Genomic DNA, 22,364 nt, shown 5'->3' on the forward strand with positions numbered 1-22,364 from the left:
TATTGGTCTTTTTTACAGTTCGCGCAGTCTCGGACTTTATCTATCACGGCACGTCGAGCACCTCTTCGGACATTTCACCCATGTCGGAGCAGAAGTCGCTGCCGCGAAGGGGGCGGTCCAGGTAATGCCTGACAAAACCGCAAAAGCACAGATCTCACATTCTCGCACGTTTCTCTCCCCTTCACTTCAGGGAATATTCTCTACGCGGTACAGAGAGAGAATCCGCTGAGAAAAATATTCCCGAGCAGTCTCGAGCTTATTGGAGTCACGATGTTGTTTCCTCTTAAAATGCACGCGAGTCAAAATCGTAAAATTGTTCATCTGTTCTTTGTAGCTGAACTAGCTACACCAGCTTGCACTCTTTCTCTTTCTTTTTCCAACTTTAACTAAATCACAGCTATATACCTGCTTGTTTCTAAGTTCTGAAAGTGTGCATCAGTTCAGCTACTAAGAACAGACTTGTAGCTCACGACCTCACTCCCCACCGTTCTTTCAAGGCCACCTCTCGTCGTAAAACACCTTCGCTCTCGCAATTGTCGCCTAAGTAAGTCTCGTTTGTTTCTCTTCGCTGTCTCGTAAGATGGCATGTTCCCAGCAGGAGCTCTCTACGCACGCTACTGCCGCCAATCTCGGTCGCGGAGACCGCGTTCGTCGGCGGCAATCAGGGGACCGTGGTGCCCACGCCGGGCAACGGCGATCGGCCGGAGCTCAGCGAGGCCGAGTGCGACATCGACTCCCTGAAGAAACTGAAACTGGGTCTGAGGAGCTCCCTGTGGTCGCGACCGAGCACTCAGAATAATCCCTCCTCGGATTACTCCATCGCCGTTTAATCTGCCCTCCCCCATCCATCCAGCTCCTTTTTCCCGCCCTGTCTCTCTGTCCCACGCGACATCACTCTTCCACGGTATATAGCTCTCATCCCCCTCGCAATCCTACGGGCCAAAGATTAGGTAAAATTGATCTTACCCTTCGTGTCTCGTCGAGGATTCCCTCATGGCCGCGTAGGGCCACTCGACTGCCACGGCCACGTCTCTGTCGACGATAGGTAAATTTTACGTTCTACTTGTTCACGACGACCGATAGGGAGAGACGTGAGTAGACAAAATCGAGGGGAAAGTCGAGACAACGAGGGTGGATGCGCGAATAACGAAGGACAACGTCGAGCTGATAGAAAGATAACTGGTCGCTTGAGTTACACCAAGCTTGTCACCGTGCGAGACTTCTTTCGACTCTTAGGATCTTTAGACGGAGACGCGGCCTTCGTTCACAGCTCACCGATCTTGCCTCGTTGTCCTCCTAACGAGTGAGCGCGTCACCTCGTTAATCGATATCGAAAGAGCTAGTCGAAAGTATCTAAAAGCGTGTTGCGTCTGTCTCCTCTTCCTTGCTGCGTGACGCGACGCGTCGCGAGATGATACACGTGCGTGGAGTGCGTGAGTGCGTGAGTGTGAGTCCCGAGCGAGTGCGTGGATGATGGTCGAATCGCGCGTGCGAATGCGTGCCAAAACGACAATTTGCTCAGACCTGCTGCGAGTCGTTCGCCGGCGGGCGATCCATTCGAGACCAAAGACTTAATCATACGAACAGAGCACGGGAGAGTCCCTCGCGAATGACGAATTAAACGGATGGCATGCTGCATCCGCGCGACCCTGCGAGCTGTCGTTCCTCCCCGAGGGAGAAATTCTCCTTTGCACCTTTGTTTCTCGTTACACTTCTATGACCATATTTACTCGTAACTTCACGACAATATTTTTCCGATTGGTACAGTCCCAATCGTGTAAATCAGTTGGAGTTTCAAGTGAGATTCTAGGAGACATTAGTCGTCGGGAGTATCGTGTTCCTGACGCTCGCAAGAATCTGTTCTGCGCGGTTATATGCTGGAAAAATTATCCGACATTATTTCTGTCGCGTTGTCTTTTACTTTTCTTCGCAGACGTTTGCTCTCTCCCGGGGAAAGGAAAAGAACTTGATCTCCCTTCTATTTCACTTAAGAGTGAATATAACGAAGCGGGGGAGAAGCTCTCGCCACCTTCGTGAATACCATGTTCGTCTGTGTTCGGATTGTGCAAGTGTGCTATTAGGATCGGGACGAGATAACGCGGGAACGGACCGGAAGGGAGAAGGAAAATTACAGACTTCGTCTCTGTCGTTGACATGGTTGGGCTCTGTTGCGTTGTAAAGTTTATATACGTACGAATAGCACCGTTGATTACTTTAAGCCCGTTATTAATCCTAAGACTTCTATGTAGAGCGTTTTCCGTGCGCAGAGCGAGACGATCGAGAAGGAGAGTCGAGCGCGAAGCTACTCTTCCCGCTCTGTAAATTTAAAAGGAGAATCGACTCTGTGGTCTCTCCCTTCTGTCTCTCCTTCTCTCTCCCTCTCTCTCTCTCTCTCTCTCTCTCTCTCTCTCTCTCTCTCTCTCTCTCACTCTCTTCTTCAATCTCTCTTCTAATGTCGCGCACTTCGACACTTCGTGAACCGACACGACCAATCACACTGCTGTAATACGATAAGTCGTGCGTGCCAGCGGGGCTCAGACTCTTCAGACTGAAAAATCGAAAGTACCGTAAAAATCGCCAATAGAATTAATCGAGAACGCGCGTATCCTACTGCGCCGCGGAGCTTCCAATAACTTCCACTGCCATACCGCGAGCTAATCACGACTACTTACTGCCGTACACGGGAACAGGGGTGCTCATAGGCGGTGTCGCTTTAAGCACCCCCGAACGAGGAATGAAAGGGAAGAACAGAGAACGCGAAAAAGGAAGGCGCAGAAGTCGTTTTTGTAACTTTTACTGTTCGCGAAATGACGCGAGTTTCTGGGCGCAACCGTTCGACACCCTTTTTTCTCTGCCGCGGACAGGCGCGGCTGTGAGACTCTAAATAGTTAAGTACGCTACATGATGTTTTATATATCCGGACCTGCGATTGTGCGCACGAGTACTTCCACTTTTCCGGTTTATTCGTGGTGCGAACGGAGACCGTGCCGAAGAAACTCGGAAGAGGAAGTTCATTAGTCGCGCGATAACGTCGAGCGCGAAGATGTCGCGAGGCGACGACGACGACGACGACTACGATGAAAATCGAGACGAGCCGTGTGCGCGACACTACGAAGACGAGGCCGTAGGTATACCCGTACGTGAATATACATATATTTGAGTACACGGGCATCAACAAGCGCGTGCATACAGCGGATGTACGACGCATACGTTAATGTACATAAGGGAAGCACGTCAATCAAACTCGTAGTGTTCGATTCATTTGATGGAGCGACCAGCCCTCTCCCATTCGGCGAAGAAGCGGGGGGAGGGGGACGGCGGTGACGGCGTGCGCGAAGTGCGATTCGTCATGCACCGAAAGAGAAAGGTACTTGAGCATTTACAACGGACTATGAAGTTTATTCGTCGAGATAAACCTTATTTCGCAGAAGTGAACCTGGTTTTACGGAAATGGAGCCTGCCCCGTATTCTGAACTCTCCTTTATCGCCGCAGGCGCCTCCAAAAGTGGCTCATATGCCTCGGATTGGCTATGAACCGTTTTTGGAGACGCACTTAGCTGTGAAAGAAAGCTCGGGGTGTGGGCCGTTGCACTCCACAAACAAATTTTCGGGTGTTCTCTTCTCAGTGCGGCGCATTTTTGCCGGACACTTCTCGTCGACGCGCGATTTTTCTATACTTTTCTCTCCTGTCGTTTCTCTTGCGTCACGGGCCGACCGAGTTCTGTCAGTCTCTCGTCGTGACCTTTCCCAGCGGGACCAGTTGCTCTTTGTTGCCGGTGATAATCATAATCGCGAGAGTGGACAATGGACAAAATTGTTGCCAACGGCACGTGCCCGGCACGACCTCTCGGGCGACCGATCAACGAATTTTTTACACATCATATAGAACACACACACCGCGCGAATCTTTCACGAGAGCAAACCGGATTAAGCGACGCACCACCTGCCGTTTATCCGAGCCGTCCACTCGAGACTACACGTCGATCTCTCGTCGACGTGGCCTTTTCATCCTGTTTTTTACATCGGATTTACGTTAAACCGCGAATCGTTACACGGTCCTCGAGGGATGATGCGGTGACATAACTCGGTGCATCCTCTCGTCACCCCCTATGATAATCCCGAGATGATCCGCGCAGCGCTTCGAGAACGTCGCGCTTCGATTGTCGCGTCGATACGCGTCGGTGAGTGAGCAAATCAAACGGACAAATTGTTATTGTAACTGCGTTTAACGTCGTTGTAAGGAGATGAGGAAGAAGAAGAAGCGCAGCGAGTGCACCGCGAAAGAAGGGTTCAGTCGTGGCGCGAGATCGCGCGAGAAGTCACACCGAGCGAGCTCCGCGATGATCGAGCTGCTGCTGCTGCTGCTGCTGCTGCTGCTGCTGCTACCCGCGACTTTCCTCCTCTCCGTTCCCCCGCGAGCGTGGAGGAGAGGTGTTGTACGATTAAACGAATTGTGCGATTGAATTTAAACTGTATTAAATCTGTGGTACGGCGTTTCGATGCATTGTGTCGATCGTAGAATCGATTAAATAAATTGATATCGTGTAAGGTAATGTGCCGGCTGGATTCACTGGATCACGATCCCTGCATTGAGAGAAAAAGTTTTGCTAATTTAACTTACTCCCAATACCCGCAACAAATTATTCATTGATATGGGACAGCGAATGATTTCGCGAGGGAAATAAATGATGATTACTTTCAATTTGCTGCTTTAAGCAACTTCTGCCATAGAGAGAGATGTAACTAACTTGGTCTAAGCAAACAAAAACAGTTCAAACTAAAAACAGATCTCAAATGTAGCTTGTATATCAGGTAATGTGTGTTTGGTAAAATGACAAATGATGAGAGATGATTTTTAACGGTAACTGTTCGATCTGTTTTCCTAACAATCATCAAACAGCAAGCGTGCCCTCGTTCTGATAACTGAAGGATTTTTCTCAGTATGAGACGCTCGACGTGCGACTTGCATTCGCGGACGCTCATGGCCCTGGATCCAAGCAACACTTGCGAGCGACGCATTCGATACACGAAGACTTCTTCAGTACCCCGTAAGTTCCGAAAACGTGGAGTCCAGGTCGTCGCAGATGTACTTGTACTTCTCCTTTTCCTTTAACAGGTAATCTGAAAAGGAAATCACGGATTGATCAATCGATTCGCTTGCGTTGCACTTGCAAAAATCAGAATCTGCAAAAAATGCACGTGGGAAAGACGATTCTCACCTTCTCTCTTGTCTAATTCCTTCGCAAATATTTTGACAGTTTTCTCGGCGAATATGGCGCGTTTCTCGGCTACTTTCAGTTTTATCTTCAGTTCCTTCAATTGCGTCTTGAACTCCTCTACCCTCTGATTGGCCTGCGACATAGTTCAAACGTTCTTTGCATTGATTTATTATATATTATGATTTATTATATATATAATTATGGGAATGCGGAAAGAATGATCTCAAAATCCACGGAACTGTCTCTTACCTTCTCCTCGGACACCTCCAAAGACTTCAAGATATTCCCGACGATGAATAACTCGTCCTCCCGTTCGATAATTTTCCTGAGACACAGACGATCGCGTGTGTTAATTACGTGGTGGCTTCGAATGGTTTCGAAGCATCTACTACAGTGCAAACATGTCAAGTTTTAAGAACATTCAGCGCTACGGAAAAACTTGCTTGCAAGTGTGCGGGGCCTCTGAAAAGTTCCCGACACAAACTGAGAATAGACGAGGCAGGATTCAGCAGAGAAGAACGCAGCCGCTCTATTTCGAGAATCGCGCGCGATACGTACGCCTCGCTCGATTTAACCCTTTCCTCCGCCGCCTCGAGCTCGTCCTCGACGAATGCCAATTTTCTCGATATCTCGTCCGACTTGGTGTCCGCGTCCTCGGCGATGAGCCTCGCCTCCTTCAACTGCGCTGTCAATTGGTCCATCCGCTCCTCGTCCTGCTTGCTCCTATTCTCCAGGACTTTGCAGATGCTGAGTAACAAGAATCTCGCTTTACGTTTATGGCACTCGTAACTTCCCCCACGGTGATAGTGACGCGATGTCACGAGTCAGCGAAAACGTAATCTCCGTAACTCTAAAACTTTCGCGTGGCGTAGGTGCCGCTGTAATATTTACTGCGATAGCTACGTAATGAGATGAAAGCCCATGTAATAGTTAAGTGAACGCGAGGAGCTTGCAAGAAATATGATGAAAAAGAGTCTCGTGTCGCGTAGAAGCGTGAAGTCATTACCGTTTCGCGTCTTCCGCGGTTTCCATGGCTTGCGCGAGCTTTGCTTGAGCAGACAAACGTCGCTCCTCAGATTTTTCCAGATTCTGCATGGACTGCTGCATCTTTCTGTTCAGCACCGCCAGCTCCGACTGCGTCTGCAATTCCGTATTGGGAGCATCCTTAAGTAATCAAGCATTTGCAGGACTTGTTCTTATCTGATATTTTCTGATATATTTCAGACTTATATCTATTAGTTTCTACTTGAGCTGTACAGTGTAGAAACAATATTTTCCTATCGTGCTACTTGGGTAAGGTATTCAACTTATTGTGTCATTAATTATGAAATAAAAGCTTGGTCTGCGGATTTTTAATTATGTTTCATTTTGAAATACTTGACTACTGGTAGACACTCCTGACACAATCGGCACAAGAGAGAAGAATACTAATAATTAGTTGGAATAATTAGTCCGAGGATACGAGGAATGCATTTTTCCAAACTCACTGACCACGATATAGACTCTCTCCTTTATCTCGAGGTCCCTGTTCGACTTAATTAGCTGGGCTTTGCTGACTTCCAGGTCGTGCTCCATTTGCACCAGCTTCTTCGCCAATTCACACACCTCATCCTTCAGCTTCTCCTCCCGACGATTCGCCTCCTTCGCTTGCTGATCACACAAGTCGGCCTTGTCCATCGCAAGATCTTTCTCGAGCTTTAACGTCTGTAGCCGCTTCTTGATGGCGTTCATAGTCGCTTAGCTAGGAGCTGATCGGAAATATTATTCTCCTACGGACTAGTCGCGATGATGATTAATTGAATGGAATTTCCAACAACGTGTCAGCTTCTTCTGCGCGTGTGTTTTTGATGTTAAACCGAATTATTTCGTCAATTTAGTCGTGGAGTCGTCAAAGTCGAATTTTCAGCACAGTTGCTTCTTCGATAGCAATAATTTTATCTCTGCTTTCAGTTTTTTATCGAGCTTAAATTCAGTCGAGAATGTTTTGAGTCGATGCACGTGCAACACTTTCACTTGAGAATTTCTCTCTTCGTTCTATACAAAAAGAAAGAGAGAGAGGGAGAAGAAATAAAGATTTCCGACTTGAATTCACAGTGAAAATTTGTAATTGCGTAGAAGCAATTGAGTAGAAGCGAACGAAGTATCAAATGCAATGCTCGTGGGTTACTGTACCCGATGACCGATGAGAACAATGCTTTATAGGCTCGGCGAAATGCAAAAGAACCAAACCGTGCGTCGCTTTAGTTAGACTCAAACGAATTCTCGGGCTTCTTAAAACGCCAATGTGCTTTATTGTACCACTAGTAATTGCCGATCGTACATACATTGATCGGCTGAACATTAGTCCGGTCTGCCGATTCTTTCGAAGACTATCGACATCTTAAAATATATTCACTTTATATGTGTATGTGTGTATGTGCATAATCGTGAAATAACACACATAATGTAACATATAACACATACACACATAATATAATATATAATAAAAATAATAAGAATCGCCTTTCTTTATTTTTATTTATTGAGAAGATTAAACGACACCTGATTGACATTAATTTTTTAGTTAATATGTCTAAGTCAGTCAATCTTCCTAAAAAAGGATGATGAGAATTCTTGAATATGCAACTGAACAAATTACAAAAGAAAGTCATCACAGGTGACCTCATTGCGTAAGAAGAAATATCAATAATTATTTACTTCACTCGGAGCAATATTTAATAGTACAGAATTCTTTGATCTTATTTTACCGTTAAAGGTCTTATATAGAACACAGGAAATTCCTGATCTCGAAACGAAAGTTCGACTCTACTGTTCTTCTCTCGTTACTCGTATTTATTTATTACTCAACTTCGAATATTTTTTGTCGACGAGTCTGTCGGCAGCGCGACTTGGGTAGAATGGCGGAATAAAAAATCACGGGGGAGAGTTCGTGTGTGGTGTCGTTTATTGAAAATACAGATGTCACATAGAACGATAAGAAGATCGCGCGATGTCGTGGCGACGTCGTTCGCGCGCAGCGGACGATAGCGTCCCTCCGAGGCCTCTGAAAGAAAAGAGAAACAGACGAAATCGTCAGTGTTCGATCGACCAGGAGTGATCACCACGAGCGACCATGAACCAGTTATGCCACACTGGCCCGCCGCTCTTGGCAAGGTGTTGAACGAAGCGAGGCGGTTATAGCAAACGAACGCGGTGCACATGGCGCGCCTTGTCCGTCAGTCGCGTTTTTGCGCGGCCCGCGCGAAGCGGGTTATTTCTACTGCCGCTTATGGCACTTCGCGGCGAACGAATAGTGGCAGAGCACAGCAGCCTAAGCGCGTATAGATACAGATAGCGAATAAGCGGAGAGAAGCGAGGAGGAGAGCGGCGAGGAATCAAGCCGAGGAATCCGTATCCTGAGACTCTAATATCCTGTCATTTCGGCGAACGTCGCGTCCATGTCGTCGCAGACCGCCTTGTACTTCTCCTTCTCTTCTCTGAGCTCGTCTGAAAATAAAGATTCACATCAATGTGTGTTGCACAATCATTTTTCTCTTTGGGATTAACTTGATAAATAAGAATAAAAGACAAGACAAGACTTTCTTCTTCATTGTGTATCTCAAGTTTGGTTTAGTAACACTCTTTGCTGCCGTCCTTATCCTTCATATACCTTCTTAATATGTATTATATCGATATTTTCTCTTTTGTATGCAATGGAGTACAACAGAAATAGAAATAGATACATATCTTACCTTCCTTCATGTCCACCTCCTTCAGCAACGCTTTCACTGTTCTCTCTGCCGTGATCGCGCGTTTCTCCGCCTCCTTCAGCTTCTTTTTCAGGCATTTCAACTGAACCTTGAAATCTTCCACTCGTTGATTCGCCTGAAATCAAGTCGATCGCTGCGTGACCAGGCCGTGAAATAGACGGCGATGTAATCGTGAAGAACGTTCATGTTTTGCCATTACCTTCTCCTCGGACACCTCGAGAGACTTGACGATGTTCTGCACGATGAAGAGCTCGTCCTCGCGCTCCACGATTTTACTGCGAAGAGACATATCTTTTTCAGAGTGAGACAGCCTGTCGTTACGCGAATTGCGAACCGAAGTCGTATACGTACGCCTCGCTGGTCTTCACTCGCTCCTCCGCGGCCTCCAACTCCTCCTCGACGAACTGCAGCTTTCTGGAGATCTCGTCGGACTTGGAGTCGGCGTCCTCAGCGATCAGTCTCGCGTCCTTCAGCTCCGACATGAGCTTCTCCATACGTTCCTCGTCCAGGCGACTTCTGTCCGCCAGGACATTACACATTCTACAACGTAACAGAATGCACGATACAGATTTTCTGCGATATGTATCATTTGTACATATCGTTTTCATTCTCGCGATATTAACGCTATTAATTCATGAACCTTTGCGCGTCGTCCGCGAGTTCAGTCGCGCGTGCCAGCTTTTGTTGCGCGGAGAGACGCAGTTCCTCTTTTTTGTGTAGACTCGCCTCGATCTCCTGCACCCTCTTCGTCAGAACGGTCCGATCTTGTTCTGCCTGTTAGTGTATGACGCAAGTAAGAGTATAGTTCGATTTGCTCGTTTTACATAAAATTTAACACAGTCCAATGCAACGATAGTCAACGATTTCAACCCTCAGTACATCATCAGGATTTATAACTCCCATAATTTTTTAATATTCAAGCTCTCTTCTCAAGTAGTTTAAATTATTTATGAAGGTTAATATTCCATGATTTTTACTCGTTCTTAGAAATCTTACAAAGAACAAAAAAGAATCTAACTTCTTAAATGGAATATATTAATATTAATCCTAAAATTCATATCGTGTTAATAAAATTAATCTTCCAAATCAATGAGAATCATCGTTACGCACTCTAGACCAAGACTTTTCACATTGCTCTAGATCGGCGGTGGATTGCTCCAATTGTGCCTTGGTGATAGTGTAATCGCGCTCCAACTGGGCCAACCGCTTCTGCAGGTCGCTGAGATCATCGTTGAGCCTGTCGGCTCTTACGTTCTCCTGCTTCGCTTTCGTCTCGTTCACTTCGACCTTCTCGTTCGCGGCGTCCATCTCCAACTTCAACGCCGCGATTTTCTTCTTGATCGCCTCCATCGTGACACGCGGCTTGCAATCTTCCTTTATCGACTATCTCTTGGCCCGTCTCAAAAAACTGCAAGACGATTTCAGACAATAAAACGTCAAAGGGCAGAAAACGCAACCCGAGAACTACCACAAGTTTGAAAATAGAACTCGACGTCCTCGTCAATTCAAGGCCTACGATAAACGTTTCTTTTGGAAGGGGAAAACTATTAAATTAAAAATGATTATTTCTTTCTGTGTATTTTAAATATAAAAACGAGAAGGAGGACGCCGAGTGGCGCAATCGAGATGTGCGAGAAACTATGGCACTACTCTCTCACCGCCCCGAGGTCACAGCCCATTCATCAGCGCCCAGCGATATTTTATCGCCACCCCCGTTGATCTCGCGCACGCACACCTCGTCGGTCTCGCGTTGCGCTCGCGAGGACGCCCAAGGAGCCGGCCGAGCTTCCACTTTTCTCGCGATTAATCTCGCGCGCGAGCGCTGGTGCCGGGCGAGAAGCGAAATTCCTACTAAAGGGGGACAAACACTCACTGCGATCGCGGCGATGATCCGCGGGGAGAATGCCACGACCGGATGCCTTCGACAGCTCAGCTAAAATAAAACGAAACCGGTCACCGCCGGTGCCGAGCCGCCACCTCCTCTCTCGGACTCCCCGATCATCCAATCCAATTCTATAATTGTTTGGAGACTTTGGCCGTCGGCCCGGATTCACCCTCCGGGCCCTCCGTCGCCATGGGCTGCCTACGAAACGCGATATCCGCTCGTCCCCGTGCTATTCTCGGCCCCCCCTTGAGAAGAATCCCGTTCCTGTTTCCCGACGACCACGTAACCGACTCCTCCTCGTTGTTGTAAACAGCAGCCGGATCAGCCCTTGCATCAGGCGCAATCAGCATCGCCGATGAGGCTCTGTGATGCCGATCAGGGTCGGACTGGACCTTTGAATCGTCCCATTAGCTAATTGCTTGTCAAGCGAGCCGATTGTCATCGAATACGCGAGCTTCCGACGAGACGATAGCGATTGATAAAAGCTCAAAAGAGCTAGGGGTTAGAGCCTGAAAGTTAAAACTTACTAATGAAATTAAATTAAATACAGAATTTAACGATGAAAGGAACTCCGTAAAGTCTCCGAGGAGTTGCCAGTTCACTGTCTGGATCCTTATGATTGAGGATCTATCATGAGATCGACGATCAGTAGAACCATATTCGTGAGTTCTAGATACAACGGGATTATAAACTGTAATTTAAACTAAGAGAATGAATAAGACGATTAAATCTAGCGAAAGATATATTTAATCGTTTTACCAGTTAATTTCTTTTCTTTACAACAGTCTGTCAGAAATTGTGTAACACATAACTTGTCGGTGTAAGCTACTATGGGATGATGCGCGTGACGAGATAGAAAGACAGTAGAGAGGCTACGCGAGTGAAAGATTCTACGGATGTTTCGATACGAATGATTTCACTATTAATCGTAAACACTTCTTAAACTGTTAGACACACGTACGGTGTGAGATCGTTTCGCGATCAATTTGCGAGTACAGATTCGCAAACAGACTTTCGTAGTTGCCAACGATCGGAGTAACGTCGTTTAATTGTTTCGGGTGTCTCAGAAGGATCGAATTCCTATTTGACAATAAGAAGTATAGCTCATCTTCAAGTATCATATATACCGTGGTAATTTTTTTTTTCTTCGAACATGGCACACAGTAAAGACGTCGAGTAGATTACAATTCGGTAGAAATACGCATTTTTTTTTGCCACACCATCGTGCGAACACACAGACGATATATTCCAAAGTAACAGACTGTGCGGATGATCGTTTCGTTCTCCATGCGCATACGCATGTCTCACGACGAGTACCTTCGGTACTAAAAAAAAAAAAAAAGCGGTGCATATTGACATAGAGTTTTGGCAAAGATGTAATATATGTATATATGCATATCAAGAAAAGCACTCGAAACAATATATCGATATCAAATACGATTATATCGCATCGTAATGTGTAAATGCATCACTTTCCCTGGCACAACAGCTTCGTAATAACGAGGAGAAACGCAAACTGCGTAACAAACAGTACAATACTGTCGCGCGGATAATGCGCGACGTTGACCACTAACGCAACGATCAAGTAAAAAAGAAAGACAAACGAGCGTTAAGTAACGCGGAAACCCGTAATACGATCGGCACCGTGTACATGCCATTCCCAAATCGAGAATGATTATGAATCTTACACGATTTTCAAACTTATACATGCACCTTACATAGGCGTAAAGTTGAAATCGCTCTAATATAATAGTCGTTATAATCCTTACTATTATAATTAAAGTTACTTATGCAATATTCAACTTTAAGTATAAGGCAGAAAATCATATAATTCTCGCTTCAGGGAATGGTATGGCATAGATGACGCTGATTACATATACAATAACCAACAATCGAGAAGCGTCAACGAAAGATATCAATTTTTCGCTCGCTGTAATTAATCGAACATAATATACGGGTATATACTTGAACAAATACCTTGCGGGCTAATAAGTACAATATAAAAGAGAAATTAGAAGAACGAGAAAGCACGAAACGAAAGAAGTCACAGGCTTCTTCTATGTCGCTCAAGTCCTAAGTGCAGCGCGATCAATCGCTAAAGTTAAATTACGTATCACGATATACATATACTTAAATTAACGTACGGCTTTTCATTGGGCGGAAATAGAGACAATGCTATGAATTCATTAAAGACGCGCGTACGCATATAGGCGCACGACATCGGGAGAAACCTAAAAGGTGCTAATGCGCCACTGATAGGAGCAGCATCGTCATCTGGAGAGATTAGACCCTGTCTCGGAGTCAACAGACATTAATAGCACGTAAGTTGGTGTGTACGTGAGCAACAGGTGCACGGCATCCTCGCGGTCGAGCGCCCGCAATTGTTGCACCAGCGAGCCGACGGTGCACTCTGCACCCGCACAATTCAGCAATCTGCGAAAACAAAAAGGTAAAAAGTGATGAATCGCAACTCGTACTCACGCCACGAATATCTCGAGAAGATTATGATCTTTTACCTCAACGTCGGGCTATCCACTGTACTATCCAATTGGGCAACACGATCGCCCAAGCCGAGTCTCACAGCAAGCAGACACCAATCTCTCCCGTGGTGATCAGGTGGGTCCAGCATCTGCGCGAGTCGCCTCTGCACGGCGGGTTTTATGTACTTGACCGGTTGCTTTGGACCTGGCACACAATTTTCCATCAACGGTAGTCCACAGCTCACTATCTCCCACACGGTCTCCTGTCGATCGTTCAAAGGGTTCTTAAGGGTCGCTTCCTCGAGGCCTTTGTCGATTAAAGCTGATATAACAGTGGCGGGCGTCCAAGAATGAATCACCTGGAAGTGCGTGCGATAAAATAGACACGTAATGGATGTTCTGTCCCATCGATTTTGCACGGTGCAGAAATATATATGTACAACACGCATTCCACCTCACCTCCTCGTACTCTCGAAGCTGACTGGGACTCAGCCAATGCCTCTCGAGCAACATCCCGGGCGCGACCAATTCGATGGTGGTGTCTATCGCGTCTAAGATCACGCTGAAGAGAGCGAAGCACTGCGTACTGGAACCGCGCGGCCCGCGGACTTGGATCTCCATGCAGCTGTGCTCCTCTTCCTCGAAAGTGATTATGCTCTCGCATGGTCCGACGCAGAGCTTCGATCCTCGCCACCATTGATACAGGTCGGAGTTGGACGGATCCCATGTTTGAGTGATCTTTCTCAGTTGCGCCTACGCGTGTGATTCGAGGTATTTTAACTTCTCTTCTACGTCACGTTTATTTATTATTAAGAGCATCGATTACCTGCAAGTGCGTAAATATCGCGGTCAAGTGATACAAAGGCGCTTCCTCCGGACAAAGGCGTAAGCCAGCGTGAGGTAACGCGTTGGAGCACGGTTTCCACGGCTCCCACAGGCCGGGCAGACGCTCCACCAGGTTCAGACATGGTATCTCGTACTCCACCTCATCGTCGTCTACCTCACACTGAAACGGCAAACAGCCATGCACGCGTGTAACAATGATTAATCATCCGGCCGGATTTTTTAGAACGTACCGGCACGCATAGATTGACCGCTTGCAAGGCTTGTAGTGCTTGGGCGGCAGGACAAGGGCATCGCGCTTGGAAATCTTCCAATGTGTAAACACCGGTGGTTCGGCCGCCCAGCCGTCCTCTCTGATCGGGACTCAGCTGCCAATTCAGCACGTCCTGCCAGAACCACTCGGGACTAAGTACTATCAGGTTACCCGGCAATAAAATGCATTCTCCCAAATTCTGCAACATGATTTCATAAAGTTACCTTGGAGAAAAGAGAAAGAAAAACGTTAGTCGTATCATACATTCTATCAGAGTTACAAGTCGCGAACCTGTAACTGCAGCCCGAGATGTCTGCAGTGCTCCAAACAGACCAAAGGATTGATCTTTCGGATTTCATTGAGAAATTCGTCCTGCGTGAGCATCAACGGCGGTATCTCCAACGATTGCACATACGTCCTCCATGCCTCAGCGAGACCGGTCCACACTAAGGCGCTCTATAATACGCGATTAAAATCCATAGTAACAGAATGATAGATTAACAAGTTATCACATTGATGCAGAAAATATATACAAGAGAGAGAGAGAAAGAAAGAGATATATAGTCTTTCTTTTTTGTTCTTTCTTTAAGTCTGACAATATATATATGTATAATATTTATATATATATAGTGCATGTATGTATATATGGGAGAAAGCATTAGTGCAACTATTGAACCAAAGTACAGTTTCGTTATACACATCACTCTTATTAAAGGAATTGAGAGAAGTATTTCGACCTGTTTATCAAGATTCGCCAGGGGCACGTACGTAGCCGCAGCACGCGGCGCGTCACGTCGGAGAATACTTTCTGCAACTTCCGGTCCATCCTACATCATGCATTGCATGCATTAAGGCTGATGTTAATAAACATTAATGGCCAAATAATCAGCAACTAAAACATATGTTCTTAATAATTCGATTCGGTGTGGTTATACATGTGTATATATATATATATATGATGTACACATACATATACATATACATATATATGACATGATATCGGACACGTTGAAAAGGTGTGCTCAATCAAACATTGCAAATGATTGAATGTCGCAAGAGAGTTATGAGACATACAAAGGTACTCTCGATGCTTTTATAGTTCTTTGTACATATATCAAATCAACCATGCATCATGGATGACTAGAGGAAAATCGTATAAGTGAGTAGAGAAATCGTCGCATTGTCTCCGGCGGTGTAGGAGTCAATGCTCGGATCCGACAGCGTGTCGGCGCTGCAAGATCCCAGATCGATGAGTGAATTATACAGATAATAGCGTAATGAGGTAGAGTTCATCACTGACCAGAACCGTTTCACCGACGGGGAAAGATACGGAAACGCGCACATTTATCGCATGCTGTACAGATTATAGTTCCCTGCGGAAACGTGGTTATTTACATTCGTCGTTGGTTAGTTAGCCGTGCGTATCGACCGGTTGTATCAATGATCGAACGGTTCTGCTCGTATATATATTTAGTATCAAGCATACTGATATCATGCATTTACTGATATATCTTGGAGTGGATTAAAGATATATATGTAGTATCCGATGGTGAAAATATAATCTTAAGACTAGAAGAGATTACAGATTCTCGTCGGGGAAAGGGAGACTCTCGGATCGAGCATCCGGGATCGAGCGGAAAAAAAATTTTCAGCCGCTGCTCGGTTAAAGTTAGGACGACGAGAAAACGGTATCTCTTCTAATATTATAGATACGGTATAGTAAATAATATTTGTATTTGTACAGAGAATATAATCGCTTCACCTCGAGAAATTCCATCCTCGCGTTATTTAAGTACGATCTGAGGAGTTTGAGGCCGGGACTAGAGGGATTAGTCGCGTCCAGTGCTACCATTTGAGGCTCCTCCCCGAGAATCGACGTAAAGTCTTTCAGAAATGGCAAGAGCGGTGCGAGTAGATTGCCACCGTTCGAATTCGGGGCTAAAGGTTCCGGCGCATAAGTACCGACTAAAATTACTTTTACGTCGCTGCACTTGCCGCCAAATCCTTCAATGAGAGAAGCATTTTCAACAAATCAGACTTGTTCCTGGCATGTTTCCCCGGTGTATAAATAAATCACGCACAAAGTAAGTTACAAAACACACAGACACAGAAATATATAGGACTCATATTCTTGCTGGATCCCTTACCGACGTTACTCGGATTGATACGATCCAAGATGAATTGCAGCCAGAATTTGATCTGCTGAAGTTGAACGGTGAGCGGTTCTCTCAGACTGACTGTGATAAGATGCACCGCCGGTTGCTGAAATGTGAGCACGTAGTGGTAAGACGCCAGGAATTCCTCACGTCCGCACAATTCCCAGAAGACACACTCGCCACCTGCTCACCAAACATATCCATGAAAATGCCGTCAATTGTATATGTTTCACATATACATAAATATTCTTAAATATTATATATTAAATATAAACATATATGTGTGTACACCTCGTAAAAATAACGTGGCACACTACATTACCGCAAATCCACTCATCTATTAAACTAAGTATAATTCAAGTACAATTCGCTCACCTACATTACCGCGACTCCACTCTACTCCCTGTGTACCTTCATACTCACTATCGCTGTACTCGAAACTGAGAGAACCGTGCTTACTCGTCACATCCAATTCAATACTTGGTTCTCTCTATAAGAGAAAAAAATGAAGATAAAAAGAGTAATCCACGTCGATTACTTTTATTACTTGTAAGCCCGTCACCTCATATTTCAATTATCGTATAACGTACCTTGGCGCTGCAGTTTTGACTTCTCGACCTTCGGAAGAAGCCGAAACTGAATATTCCAGACTTTAGGGAACTGATTAATGACGATTTCCCGGAGGCGCAGTGTCCGAGCAGTCGTATATGCAGCCGATCTATCGGTCTGTGCGTCGGCTGCAGCTGACGAATGTAATTTTCACGCTGATTCGGCTGAAAGCGGATTAAATCGTGAGTCGACTTTCGCAACCATTTTTTCAAACATAGCGAATATTGTGGGTATTATAAACAGATAGAGAGAGAGAGAGAGAGAGAGAGAGAGAGAGAGAGAGAGAGAGAAAGACTTACGTTTCGCAACTTATCCAATAAGTTGGCGATATCCGGATATCCATACTTAATCGCGGTGACGTCCGCCCTGATCCCACGATTCGATTTATCGACGTCGCAACCAGCAAGGCACAAGTGTCTAACCAGATTAATATGCCCGTGTCGAGCGGCCACGTGTAACGCCGTGAGACCTTGTTTGTTCGGCGTGTCCAGATCAATTCCGCTCTCTATCAGTAGAGTCGTCATACCCTCGTCACCAGTCTCACAGGCGATATGCAAAAGAGTGTCTTCTTTCTGAAAAGAAACGCGTTATCATTTTATGCGTGAAATATGTATATGTGTGTGTATTCTCGATATGCGGTACATCGGCAAAATGAATAAAAGATGCCTCACAGAGTCTTTCACATTTAATGGAGCACCCTGCAACAATAACTGAGAGACAGCCTCAACACAGCCTCGCTTCACAGCACTGATCATCGCTCCACCGAGACCCTGAGGAGCTTCAGATTCCTGTGCACAAAAACAGAACAAAACATTGAGATCGTGGTCGACACACCGATAACGAAGCGCTAGTGAATTTCTTCAGCAAACTATGAACGGTGACGATTTCATTGTCGCTTTTCGATGCGTACAGAACGTGCGCTATAAAAAGTCAAAAGAAAATATTGCCATCTAATAGCTCCGGTAACCAAGGTGCGCGTATATAATAAAGAAAAATGTATATACTGTTGACTTAATAATATGTATATTGTATATAAAAAATAATTTGTATATATAACAACGTATATATACGACATAACTGTACAACAGGTAATAAAGTCAGATCGGGGCGGGAGTTGTTTAAAAGGAAACGCACAAAGTCAATACAGGGTATTCGAAACAAACAAATGTACATTGAACCGCAACGTATGTATGTGTATGTTTGTGTGTGCCTGCGTGTGCGTGCAAGTATTATCGATTAACGCGGATCGTTGTTTTCAGGAACACACCGTGAGAATCCAAGGATGTTTAAGGCACGATTCAGCATTCCCTCTCTCCCTGAAACGAAAGAAATGACTTTTTTTCTTTCTTTCATATCGGTTTACGCGAACGCTAATAAAGACTCTACGAATGAGTCTTGTGGCTTTCTCGCAAACTTACTTCGGATCCTTGATCAACAAGGAACGTATGAAGTCTTTGGCAATCTCAGACACGTTATTGAAGTATTCATTGTCAAATTGGTATTGGCATGCAGCGACGTTCGCGTAAGTCTCTTGCTTGTCCTCGCCCAAGAACGGTGAAGCACCGCTCAAGAGAATGTATGTCAACACACCGACTGCCCAAAGATCGGTGCCCAAACTGAGGGGCTCATAATTCACAATTTCTGGCGCTACGAACTCCGGTGTGCCGAATAACGCTCTGTGCTCGGAACCGGGTACCAGCCGATGAGATAAACCCAAGTCTGTGAAAGCAATCTGTACTGTGTTGACGATCATGGAGACACGGAGACTTTAAACGAATGGCACATAGAAAAATGTAAGCAGTAAAATCTTGACAGAATAAGTAAATTGAGCAACCACAGCCGATGATTTTCTTCTTACGGTTCAAGAACAATCAATTTGTCGATTGGTCAATTTTCTTACCGTTTGAATCTCACTGCTTACGTTTTTCTGTGTGCCGTCCGCTCTAACATTACCTATCAGCTTGATGCTAGGCATCGGCGGTGGCGTCGATAATAGGATATTTTCAGGTTTAATATCCAGATGAGCAACTTGATGGGAGTGTAAGTGACTAAGTGCCATTAAAACTTGACGCACCTTGGGGAAAAGACGTCGGATAGAGATTACTCGGCACGTTTAATCGGCTCGCGAATGCGTTCACATACCACATGCGCGGCCTCCGCTTCACCGGACGGAGTCCAATGGAACAGTTCACCTCCGGAAATCAATTCCAAGAGCAGCACCACTGTCGTTCCAGTGTCTATCACCTTGTACAAGGAGACAATATTAGGATGCCTCAGCCGAGCTAAAAGACCGGCTTCCCTTGCTGAAAGAATGAAGTTGATTCTGTTAAATACAGAGGCTGTTCCGTAACTTATAATAACAGTGTTGTTGACGTTATGCAACTTTTCTACTACACAGACTCTTTTTTTACATGGGTAAAATCTTCAAAACACGTCCCTAACCTCTGGGAAGTCTAGGGTGGAATTTTTGTTTCACACAGTCTCCCATATGTCATGCACATGCAAATTAGGTCAAACTGAACACAAAATCTATCATTTTACAAATAACCACATAGATTTCAGTCATTAAAGAACACTGGTACATTATCGCGCATGACTATTCATTAATCTTTTTTAATGAATAACTAAAAAATCTATGTGATTATTTGAAAAATGATAGAGAACTTTTTTTATTTTGTTTGATTCAATCTACAAGATATGGAACACTTTGGGTCAGATATCCTATATATTATAACTGCGCAATAACAATATAACAACACTGTCAAAAATTACAGAGTAGGCTCCATAATATCCTGGGGATAAAACTATCTTGAATAATATATCACAATATAGAAATAAAAATATTACCAATATCTGCAGCAGCTACACCTCTGGCAACCCGTCTTTTCCTCATAATTTTTGCGGCATACAATGCCCCAGTTTTTATTTCCTTGCATTTTCGTACAATAGCAAATTGACCCCTGATTTATAAAAAATTTATAAACATTTTTTATCAGATTTAAATAATATTATAAAGAAAGAATTGTGGATAAGAGTACTCACTTTCCAATTTCTTCAAGCAGCTGATAGTTTTTTTCAATCGGCTCATGCTGGACCTCCATTAAAGTATCCCACTCACAATCTACATATAAGCAATAAACATAAAACCACTATATTTTTTAAATCAAAACTTAATATGTACTACAATATGCAAATTAAAAAAAGTTCAATTAAATATGGAATTGCAGCAATGCAATGTTTTGCAAATTAAATATTTTCTCTCTCTCTCTCTCTCTCTCTCTCTCTCTCTCTCTCTCTCTTTACTATCTATATAAATTATACTTCTAAAAATAAATATAAAGAGATACATATATTAATACTAATTTATCATATCATGTTCTATATTTCTTGAATAATAAAATTTAAACGCGCGGAAATACACACACACACACATACATGCTAGGTCATTCATTAAAATAAATAAAAAATCCGTTGAATGGTCCTCGAAATTGGGGCAAATAAAACGACAGAAAAATGACATCCTGTCAAAATTAGTTTATAACAATAAAAATGTAGAAGCGTACGAGAAAGAGTATAGAGACAATCGTCGAACTACCAAACAGTTCTCGCGATTCGCGACAATTAAGCTCCGCAATCCCTGATATTATCCCCTTAAAGTGAAGGGTTGTCGAATCGCCCGTTTGACAAAATTCGACACGACGTTTCCGAGATAAGCAGAAGGTACAGAAGGTAAACCAATTTCTACTACCGTTCAGTGTTTCCAGCTGGCGAGAAGTGCCCGGCATCATCTCCCGGTCGTGCTCATCGTTCGATCTATCCGAACAGTTTTGAGCCTTGCGAAGAGCCGTTACGAAAATTATGTGGCATCCGACGGCCTTCACCCATGCCGGCCGCCCCACACACACAATCGATATGCCTGTATCGCGCGGAACGCCATCTTACACTACGCACTACAGGTTTGTTCTTTTCAGCCGAACTTCCTGCACTATGCATAGGACGTGCATCAAAGCGTTTCTTTTAGCGAAAATGACGTCACAGCCGCGCTATTCTTTCTCGAAGTGCAATGATACGCGGATAATGACAGCCCCGTAGAAATAACAGGTCTAATTGTTGTGAAGGGTGCTTAGTTGGTTAGACCCGTTATGTTTATTCGTTCAAGAGCCACCACTACGAGACGCCACTTTCCTTAATGGAGAATCGAGGACGTAGTACGATTCAAAAGTGGCCAGCCGGATTTTAACAAAATTTAACAATAAAAGCTACAATCACTTTCTATTGCCACAATGTACTCGAATATTCAACATATTCAAATTGACATAATTGTCAAGGAGACGGGCTTCCTCACCAATTTGCTTGAAACAATTTGCTCGGAATATTATGTATTTTAATATGCAAAACACAAATATGAAAGTTAAAATCGTCGGTCTTGCGTAAAACAAAAATTATAAAATGATAAAAAGTGATTGTTGTGAATTTAGAAAATTTGTCATACCGATAGTGTGGATATTTTAAGTTTCGCGCACTTTTACGTCACTGCGCATGCTTAAATCACGGACTTGAAGGACAGTACATAAGCTTAATTTGTAGGCATATAAGGCCGGTTCTACATTAACTGTAAATCGCAAGGTAATTAAAATATTGCGAGAGAGAAAGAAGGAATATTCTCTCTTTTGCGAGCACGTTGTATGTTAAAATTTGATTACTTATACAACATTGTATCAATATTAATCGTATTATGATTCTTGTTACGTCCTTTGAAACATTTACCAACAAATATGTCATTACATTTTTGAACGTTATAAGAATATATTATAAATATATATTATAAATATAATTATACTTTCCTCAATTTATTTTGATTAATAATAATTTTTCACTGAATTTTTCTAAATTTGTACTGAAATATTACTGAAATATTACTGAAATATTAATGAAATCATAATGAAATTTTAATGAAATTGGGTCAAAATTGTGAATACTTTTCTAAAACATTTCAGCAAAAGTTAATTATATTTTCAATAAATTATTTCCATCAGATACAAGTATCTCAATTGAGATCTCAATTGAGATCTTACATGCGGATTTTTGCGGAAACCTCGATTGAGAATTCAATTGAGAATTCAACTGAGAATTCAATTGGGAATTTAATTGTGATCTTAATAGAAATTTT

The 22,364-nt window shown here is 44.0% G+C and overlaps 4 protein-coding genes and 1 long non-coding RNA gene across 17 annotated transcripts in view; 2 read left to right on the forward strand and 3 right to left on the reverse strand.

The window, feature by feature from the left end:
- The window catches only part of LOC116851404 (Down syndrome cell adhesion molecule-like protein Dscam2), a 137,143-nt gene extending 132,590 nt beyond the window's left edge, over window positions 1-4,553 (forward strand). For 7 of the 11 annotated variants that reach the window (XM_032830750.1, XM_032830752.1, XM_032830751.1 and 4 more), the window contains 2 exons: window positions 19-121; window positions 581-4,553. In XM_032830750.1, the coding sequence (XP_032686641.1) occupies window positions 19-121; window positions 581-830 (353 nt within the window). In that variant the 3' untranslated portion in view covers window positions 831-4,553. Of the gene's footprint in view, window positions 1-18; window positions 126-580 lie in introns of those variants that run through there. The other 4 variants (XR_004379579.1, XR_004379580.1, XM_032830760.1 and 1 more) reach the window with 2 other exon arrangements.
- A 139-nt stretch (window positions 4,554-4,692) lies between these two features.
- LOC116851405 (tropomyosin-2-like) lies at window positions 4,693-7,374 on the reverse strand. The gene is made up of 6 exons (XM_032830761.1): window positions 6,711-7,374; window positions 6,226-6,359; window positions 5,778-5,966; window positions 5,469-5,544; window positions 5,220-5,352; window positions 4,693-5,121 (listed from the first exon to the last, which is right to left on the reverse strand). Exons 1-6 carry the CDS (start codon window positions 6,948-6,950, stop codon window positions 5,039-5,041), a joined length of 855 nt encoding a protein of 284 aa, XP_032686652.1. The 5' UTR covers window positions 6,951-7,374; the 3' UTR covers window positions 4,693-5,038.
- Window positions 7,375-8,145: 771 nt separating this feature from the next.
- Window positions 8,146-10,998, reverse strand: LOC116851425 (tropomyosin-2-like). Of its 2 annotated transcripts, none has more exons than XM_032830790.1 (7): window positions 10,842-10,998; window positions 10,079-10,376; window positions 9,609-9,742; window positions 9,320-9,508; window positions 9,168-9,243; window positions 8,951-9,083; window positions 8,146-8,705 (listed from the first exon to the last, which is right to left on the reverse strand). In XM_032830790.1, the coding sequence occupies exons 2-7, from the start codon at window positions 10,316-10,318 to the stop codon at window positions 8,623-8,625; spliced, it is 855 nt and encodes a 284-aa protein (XP_032686681.1). In that variant the 5' UTR covers window positions 10,319-10,376; window positions 10,842-10,998; the 3' UTR covers window positions 8,146-8,622. The 2 variants fall into 2 exon arrangements, with proteins under 2 accessions (XP_032686681.1, XP_032686682.1); XM_032830791.1 differs by lacking the exon at window positions 10,842-10,998 and adding an exon at window positions 10,627-10,835.
- A 579-nt stretch (window positions 10,999-11,577) lies between these two features.
- Window positions 11,578-21,158, reverse strand: LOC116851420 (death-associated protein kinase 1-like). 2 transcript variants are annotated; one of them, XM_032830785.1, is made up of 20 exons: window positions 20,943-21,158; window positions 20,237-20,315; window positions 20,042-20,154; window positions 19,337-19,497; window positions 19,148-19,268; window positions 18,613-18,913; window positions 18,462-18,510; window positions 17,866-17,982; window positions 17,494-17,766; window positions 17,176-17,358; window positions 16,961-17,075; window positions 16,577-16,768; window positions 16,192-16,433; window positions 15,167-15,256; window positions 14,721-14,885; window positions 14,410-14,628; window positions 14,160-14,339; window positions 13,793-14,086; window positions 13,370-13,692; window positions 11,578-13,286 (listed from the first exon to the last, which is right to left on the reverse strand). In XM_032830785.1, exons 1-20 carry the CDS (start codon window positions 20,980-20,982, stop codon window positions 13,124-13,126), a joined length of 3,420 nt encoding a protein of 1,139 aa, XP_032686676.1. In that variant the 5' UTR covers window positions 20,983-21,158; the 3' UTR covers window positions 11,578-13,123. The 2 variants fall into 2 exon arrangements, with proteins under 2 accessions (XP_032686676.1, XP_032686677.1); XM_032830786.1 differs by lacking the exon at window positions 15,167-15,256 and having other exon boundaries at window positions 20,943-21,157.
- On the forward strand, window positions 17,981-18,618 carry LOC116851421. Its single transcript, XR_004379581.1, has 3 exons — window positions 17,981-18,165; window positions 18,283-18,378; window positions 18,454-18,618. It is a non-coding gene; the product is annotated as an uncharacterized LOC116851421 (long non-coding RNA).
- Window positions 21,159-22,364: the final 1,206 nt, after the last annotated feature.

This window comes from Odontomachus brunneus, unplaced genomic scaffold (genome assembly GCF_010583005.1).
Source record: "Odontomachus brunneus isolate Ranch 3 - 2012 unplaced genomic scaffold, Obru_v1 Obru_scaffold_175, whole genome shotgun sequence".
NCBI lineage: Eukaryota > Metazoa > Arthropoda > Insecta > Hymenoptera > Formicidae > Odontomachus > Odontomachus brunneus.

Coding starts and splice junctions, on each gene's coding strand:
- LOC116851405 (XM_032830761.1), bottom strand. CDS start 6,950: ATGAACGCCATCAAGAAGCGGCTACAGACGTTAAAGCTCGAGAAAGAT. Junction 6,360..6,710: donor AGGAGAGAGTCTATATCGTG/GTCAGTGAGTTT, acceptor ACGGAATTGCAG/ACGCAGTCGGAGCTGGCGGT. Junction 5,967..6,225: donor ACCGCGGAAGACGCGAAACG/GTAATGACTTCA, acceptor CTTGTTACTCAG/CATCTGCAAAGTCCTGGAGA.
- LOC116851425 (XM_032830790.1), bottom strand. CDS start 10,318: ATGGAGGCGATCAAGAAGAAAATCGCGGCGTTGAAGTTGGAGATGGAC. Junction 9,509..9,608: donor CTCGCGGACGACGCGCAAAG/GTTCATGAATTA, acceptor GTTACGTTGTAG/AATGTGTAATGTCCTGGCGG. Junction 9,084..9,167: donor TCGAGGTGTCCGAGGAGAAG/GTAATGGCAAAA, acceptor ACTTGATTTCAG/GCGAATCAACGAGTGGAAGA.
- LOC116851420 (XM_032830785.1), bottom strand. CDS start 20,982: ATGATGCCGGGCACTTCTCGCCAGCTGGAAACACTGAACG. Junction 17,767..17,865: donor CATTAAATGTGAAAGACTCT/GTGAGGCATCTT, acceptor GTTTCTTTTCAG/AAAGAAGACACTCTTTTGCA. Junction 13,693..13,792: donor AGCTTCGAGAGTACGAGGAG/GTGAGGTGGAAT, acceptor ACGCACTTCCAG/GTGATTCATTCTTGGACGCC.